The sequence below is a fragment of the Lichenostomus cassidix genome, chromosome 3 (assembly GCF_008360975.1).
Source record: "Lichenostomus cassidix isolate B80296 chromosome 3, HeHo_3.0, whole genome shotgun sequence".
Classification (NCBI taxonomy): domain Eukaryota; kingdom Metazoa; phylum Chordata; class Aves; order Passeriformes; family Meliphagidae; genus Lichenostomus; species Lichenostomus cassidix.
The window spans coordinates 31,707,727-31,714,985 of NC_139483.1; the positions used below are offsets into that span (position 1 = coordinate 31,707,727).

Here is a 7,259-nt window from a genome sequence, read left to right on the forward strand (position 1 = left end):
CTCCCTCTAGGGAGTACAGCCCAAAATTGTGTCAGAAGAGACAAAATCCACGTATGTAGGGATCAGACCCCTCAGTGAAGTTTTCTGTTGAAGGAAATAAGCACTGGAGAAGTCAGTGAGCCAGGTGCCTATCTGCACTGTTGTGACATGAACACTTTCTGTCTGCTGCTTCATGTCCTGTACACAATGGCTTTTTTCCTACTGCTGGACTGACAAGAGTTTTGCCTGGCCTGACCTTTAAACACAGAGGTGAAGGGTGACAGAACAAAGATGCTGTCAAAGAACAATCCAAACCATTTCCAAGCTGTCAGTTTCAGGAGGAAGTGGCATACAGGTAAGGATGCCACACTTTATTGATCAGTGTTAATAAAAATAAGAACTGCATAAATATAGAAATGGTCCAAACTGCTGAGAGGAAGTGATGATCAGCACTATGACAGCTAGAACTGATCGTGCATAGGCAGGTGTGCCAAGATCCAGTCAATGTCATTAAGGAAAGAAGGATGTTTTGATATACCAATCATGTCTTTTAGGGTCAGACATTCAAGGCAGCAATTCCAAACTTGCATATACAAGATGCCTGGCTTTCAGAAACAGCACAGTACTCCTGTTAATGGAGGAAGGCATGCACACCAGGGCTTTTGCTCTACCACCTTCCCTGTATGCACACTGGCAGGGTACAGTGGAAGATACTCTGGGATGTGTCTCTGCTGGGCCAGGTGTACCAAGGGCTTAAGCAAAAGTTGGTCCAGCTCTTAAAGCAAGTCACATTGGCAAGGCTGTGGGCATATTCCAATGGCTCTCACATTCCCTATGCTATCACCCTCATGAAGTACCCCATGCCCACACAGCCTCAACCTCCTTTATGAACTTACAGGCTAAAATATTTCAGTGCATTTCAGTAAGCTGGAACTAGCTATTCTCATTTTTATTTGAATCCGGGATGTGAAGAAGAACATCCTAGTCCCAGAGCCTTCAAAGCACATGAGGATAAAAGCAGCAGAAGTACAAGGCCCACACTTCCAGAGCCCTGCCCTCCTCAGGCACTGGAGGACATCCCCCACACCCCCTGCACATCCCGACATCTCGGATCCCTATGGGACACGAGGGAAAGATGGCTGCATGCTTCAGGCTATCCCGAAGCATCCTGTCAGTGTTTCCTCTGCTTTTAAGCTAAGCAGGCTCCAGCTCCAGCATCCTCACTGATGTGAAGCACTGACAAGCAGCCCCATGTACTTCTAACTCCACAAAGGGTAATAGTAATTAATTTTGGACTAGCTCCTGAAAGAGAAGCAGCAGAGCTGTGAGGTGCAGCAGTAAAGCAGAGTTATGACCAAGTGCCAAGGAGAAGGAGGGGGGGGAATGGTATGTTTATTGCCAGTGGATAGTTCAGCATCATTTGTGTGATCCGGATTATTTGGAAAAAGGAAAAATGACACACAGGGAAAACCATGCACTTCTCCTTAGCCTATTCTTGACTATGAGATAGAAGAGGTTCTATATGTGTACTCTGCTTTTCACCACCCTAAGTCTTTCAAAGCAAAAAAGACCCTTCCACTCTTTTCCTTCGAAATATGAACTGCTGCAGACCAGGCTACCTCACTGCCAGTAAAAGCAGTGTCTGTTTTTCACCACTGTGCTCTTGTTAATCTCAGACATGCCAGTGTTGTCTTGGGATTCCCTGCTGCATTTCTCAGTGTTTGCTACTGCTTAATTTTTAAATCATCTAAGATAAAACAGGACATTACAGGCATTTCCAAGGACTGATTATGCCAATAATTTTGGGTTTTGCATCATAGAGCAAATGTTCTATGTTTGCAGCACTACATAGATAATATACATTAAACAGGCCAAACTACTCAGTAGTGACTCCTACTGATATTTTTTAATGGACAGCATATTTATTGAATTAGCGTGTTCTGTGAATTCAGAGCTTTGCCTGCAACGTCTACAAAGATGACAAAACAGTGATAGATTGGGACTGTTGGGAAGGATTGAGACTTGTTTCTAATCCATGAGAGATTTAAAATAGTTCACGCAAATGTGCAGTAGCACTTTTCAGATAGGGACACGTGAAAATCAGTTGTGTGAAAGTACATTGTTTCCAAAATCCTGCAAACACCGGGGTGGGGGGGGAGCAGTAACAGAAAATTCAAATGGACATAAATTTCGGTGGGTGAAAAGGACCATTTTATTTAGCATATGATTAAAAACCCTGAACACATAATATTTAACACGGTCTGAAGGTATGTCATGCCTCCTAGGTCAAGAAGTCACCGAAACTGTGAGAAAAACAAAAACCCTGCAACACTTTAGAGTGTCAAAGCATCGCTTTATTTCTGGCCAGAATGTTGTTGGGTGTGCAACAGAAATAATCGCATCCACACATAGCCCGGGTGTGCTGAGAAAATCATTCCATGACACATGGATTTACTAGATTTTTTCAGATACTTTATACAGTCAAACCCCATGGAAATGTATTGTTCATTGGTTCAAATGTTCATTGGTTCCAAGTTGCATAGTTCTTCGTATTTGGTTTCCTATTGAATCCGGATTTCTTTGCCTCTGATGCTGATTCGGTCGTCTTTCTTATCTCTCTCTTATCTTTTCCCAGACCAGGTGTCTCCGATCACGCCAGGGGTGAGGTTTGGAGTTGATGTTCCGTTAATGGCTGTTAATGGTCCTTATCTTTTGTGCTACTCCCAGTCCGTTGAGATGTTGAGTTCATCAGACCTCACCTGGTGGAACAATGTCCTGGAAACAAACTTAAAAATTCCTTTTTCCGGGGCAAAGGCGAACAAAACCCCTGACTACAAAATTTTTTAAACTGGTATCTTTTCCAACAAAGACACACTATTTTTTAAATCAAAGAACAGTATTATACATCTCTCATCCTTGTTATACTTCATTGCTAAGATGGAAAAAGCTCTAAAGTGAACCTACCCTGCAATTCACTACTTAGCAAGGAGAGCCTTGTTTTTTTGTGGCCAAATGTATTTTTACATTATCTTGCAGACCTGTACCTCTGTCCTAAGTCACTTGGCACAATTTACCTTTTCTCATCCTTACTGGAGGTACAGTTACACACCTACGGCAACATTTCCAGCATGTCCAAGTGATTTAGCACAGGCCTCACCCTGCCGAACCCACTGGGGTTACACCCGATGCAGCTCCACATGGCCTCACAAGAAGCCATTTCCAGAGCACTCCTTTTCAACCCATTCTTCCTCCACCTCCTGCTTCCCGCTGCCACGTGGGTATTCTTCTCCCAGCTGCACAAGTCACCTTTTCCTCGTCCCATTCCCGCGCCCCGGGATGCTCTCACTGACAATCAGCTCTCCCCCATTTGCTGTGTGTGGGAGATATATATCCCCACATCCTTCAGGCTGCCCACAGCCCGCCAAGGATCCCATAACCTCCTTCTCCCACCAGGTGCCACCCACTGAGCGCCTTTGCATCTCCCAGCCCCGCTGTTTCTCGTATAGCTTTTAACAGGTCGGCTCAGCCCGACGGCGGCAGGGCCCCTCTCGCAGGGCTTACGGCGCCCGGCAGGCCGGAGGGTGTCACAGCAGCCTTTTCCCGCTGCCCTCAGCCTGTTCCCGCTGCCCTCAGCCCCGCCCGGCCCGGGCGCGCGCCCGCAGCGGGGCGCGGGAGGACGGCGCGAGGCGGGGCGAGCGCCTGCGCCCCGCCCCCCGGCTCGTGCCCGCGCGCGCGCGCCCCGCGCCGTGACCCATTTCGCCGAACAAAGGATTCGCGCTGGAATCTCGCTCGGCGCCGGGACCTAAAATGGCGCCGGCGCGCCCGCCCCCGCCCCTTCCGCGGGCGCCATAGAGACGGGGCGGGCGGAGCGGCCGCCCCTCGCCGCCGCTCTGTACGCGGGCGCGGCCCCGACTCGCTGGTGCGGGCGGGAAGGCGCTGCCGCGGCATGGCGGGCGAGGGCGACTCTGAGCCGAGGAAGGTAATGGAGGGTGGCGGGGGCGGCGAGGGGCGAGGAGGAGAATGAGGACGATAATGAGCAGGAGGATGACGGTGCCGATGAGGACACTCATCACTCACCATGATGATGAGGAGGAGGAGCTGCGCGGCACCCGGCTCCTCGCTGGGGACACGGGAGGTCATTGGAAGCGGCAGTGACCGCCCCCCCAGCCGCTGCTTCACCCCAGAGGAAATCATGAGGGAACAATACACGGAAACCCACGGCAGAGCTGGGGCTCCGCAGGCAGGCGGGTGGGGCGGGGGCTGTGTTTGTGTCCCTCCGCGGGACTCTGTTGGTATATTTTGGCGGAACAGCGCGGTTCTGTTCGCTGAGGGCTGGTGAGGCCGGCGGTCAGCAGCGGCCGGAGACATAACTAATGATGCCCGGGTGGCAACAGGTGAGACGCTATTTTAAAAGGATGCATCATGCTGCACGGATGGAGCAGGGATACCTTCTTAGCCAACAACAGCGACAGATCAAGTGACTTCTTCCATATGAGAGCGCTTGAAATGACTCATTAGGAGATTCGACCAACACAGACCACATCCTTTCTGTCGTGCTTGTACACAGGGACAGCTGATGGCTGTCCCGAGGGAATGTGGATAGAACGAGCGGTGAGGATTTCCATGCTTGCCATCCTATAACCACAGTGACACAATCACTTGTCTCACAGCACTGTCAGCCCTCCACAAGCACTGAGCACTCTGTCCTCAAAATCTGCTTTGACCAAGTGGAGTACCTTTACAACAAAATAGAACAAGCACCTTTGGTGAATTTAGATACACTTGCACACGTGGTCCTTCATGCTCTAATGATTTAAGCACAAAAGAGTGAAACGTGTTCTCACACGGTCCCTGAGCGAAGGATTGCTGGCAGAACAACGTGCAGGTGTTCCTGTGGGCAGCACCTTGACCCTGACCCATGTGCCCAGCCCCTGCCTAGACACAGGGTTAGCTTATAAATCACTGCTTTACAAATGTTCTTATTCAGTTTTCTACTACTATTCTCCAGTAATTTAACTTTTTTCAAAACATTTGCCATTTCAGGTGCTAAAGTTACATGGCATGACTAACTGCGTACTTGATTGTAGCTTTACTTGTTTGTTGTGATGTAAAAAATTCCTGGATTCTTACATGTCTTCTCCCTTCCTTTTTGGGGGAATGTAAAGGTAAAAAATTAATTTGTTGTTTTGTAATATTCAGCATAAAGGATGGATCAACAGTTTTGTGCAAAAGTATGGTGCATAAATTAATAGTTAACTCTTCCAAAAACATTCCTGATACACCTGTGCATGTTCACTCTTGGTCCAGTATAATCCCGGAGACAGTAAATCCTCAACTGGTTATATCTGATCATTAAGATAACAAATCAGTTTTACAGTGGAGCTGGCATCATAGACTTCTACAAAAGCAATTTGTTAAATTTATGGTTCTTTTTTTTTTTTTTTTTGTCTTACAGTCCTTTAAACTCCTGGGATTTCTCGATGTTAAAGATGTCCCATGTGCACGGGAGTCAGTGCTCTATGGCTCCCTGGGGTCTTTAGTTATGGGTCTTGGACATTTTTTAGCAACTAGTAAGTACTTACTTCTTTGGGATATTTATTTGCAAGAAAAAAGCCGGTTTGCTCTTAGATGTTATTTATAATGGGAAGTCATACGAGGTGTTTCCTCTAACTTTTCAGAGGATTTTTGTTTCTCTTTCAGGTAGAGTTAAAAGATCTTGTGACGTTGCAGTTGGTGGCTTTATTTGCACTATGTTAGGATACTGGTATGTAACATGCTTCTTGAATTTCGACAGGCCTAAGCTGTTTGAATTGTACAACATGATCCCCGTGTTTCAGTTTTCAGAAACAGTGTTTCACTTTGCTTTTGAAACTCCACTAAAAAATGTGCCTAGCAAAATGTCATCTTCCTTCTCCCCAAAATATTTACCTTTTTTAAAGGAAAACATTTCCTTTATGTTCAGTTTTTTTTTAAATACTTGCTATTGTTTCTTGAATCCTAAGTGATCAAACCACCCACTTACTTCTGTTTTTCTTAATTCTTTTTTCCTTTTTATATCCCATTCTTGTGTCCTAATTCGAAGGGCAGCATGCTGAATTTTACTTGCTTTATCACATGTGGTTGCAACTTTTCAGCTGGTTGAATGACTCTGGTTTGATACTGTTGCTCATATAAAGCAGGGAATCGTGTTTTCTTTTCATCCCCTCCTCTAGGTTTTACTGCAGGTACAACTTGGCCCAACAAAGGATCCGGCAAAGAATGCTTAAAGAAGGAATGAAAAACAAAATTTTATTTGAAGGCAGTTATCTTGATCCAGAAAAGGAACAAACTGGCAGTGAAAGAAGCGACTCATAGGCTGCTCTGGAGGAGTTGTGGTTTAATACATCTTTGGGAAAAGGTGGTCCAAAAATGTCAGTCTACACTGTAAACCTGTGAGGTGTCTAAAACAGGTAAATCATGGTTTTCCTAGCAAATCTGAGCAGGAAATTCACAGTGAATCTGTTAAGTCTGTACAAGCCTTGCTTTGTTTTGTGTATGTATGTATGTATGTGGCTGCACACATTCGGGAGTGACATACTGTTAAGTCTGGAAGTTGATATGTTCTCTTACAGGGTCTCAAAGGATTATCAACGGTGATTTCAGACTGCTTTAACTTCCATTATAAACACAGTGTGGATCGTTTAGCAAAGTTGTAATTACATCTCATTTAAATACAGGAAAATATTTTCATCAGCTGTTGAGTAAATGTATCCTTCAGTGCTATTGTTAACAGTGCTGTTGGTAAAACCGGAATGTTTAAACAGTAGGAGAAGGCTTTGCTTGTGCAAGATGGGTGATACCAGCAGCCTTTGTAAGATTTCAGCAGCAGGATAACCAGATAACTTACATACACTGTGAAGCTGAAGGATTTACATATTTGTTCTGCCTGTTTGAAACTAAGAATAAAATCACACTTCAGAACAGTCTAAACTATGTAAGTACATAATTTTTTACTTCATTAAAAATCTTGCTATTTAAGGCACTTCCCTACCATTGATGGAGTAATAATTTACAGTAATTTTAAGTAGTAATGGTCAGTAGTTTGTTCTTTTGTTTTTCTCTTTAAAGGCATGTTCTACTTAACTATTCAACTGCACATTTTTCAGTTAAAAGAAATACCACTACATAATTTCAAGGAAACCATCTAATTTGGAAATACAGTGTTAGGTCTAATAGCATATTGGTAAAAAGATGAGTGATGACATCATAGTCCTTGCTTGCCTCTGTCTGCATGAGTGACA

The 7,259-nt window shown here is 45.2% G+C and overlaps 1 protein-coding gene across 2 annotated transcripts; it reads left to right on the plus strand.

Moving 5' to 3' along the window:
• The first annotated feature begins 3,718 nt into the window (after nucleotides 1-3,718).
• Nucleotides 3,719-6,948, plus strand: COX20 (cytochrome c oxidase assembly factor COX20). 2 transcript variants are annotated; one of them, XR_014850790.1, is made up of 5 exons: nucleotides 3,719-3,958; nucleotides 5,435-5,549; nucleotides 5,680-5,743; nucleotides 6,192-6,428; nucleotides 6,591-6,948. XR_014850790.1 is itself a non-coding variant. In XM_085055175.1 (4 exons), the coding sequence occupies exons 1-4, from the start codon at nucleotides 3,926-3,928 to the stop codon at nucleotides 6,331-6,333; spliced, it is 354 nt and encodes a 117-aa protein (XP_084911301.1). In that variant the 5' UTR covers nucleotides 3,719-3,925; the 3' UTR covers nucleotides 6,334-6,948. The 2 variants fall into 2 exon arrangements, 1 of the variants encoding a protein (XP_084911301.1); XM_085055175.1 differs by having other exon boundaries at nucleotides 6,192-6,948.
• Nucleotides 6,949-7,259: the final 311 nt, after the last annotated feature.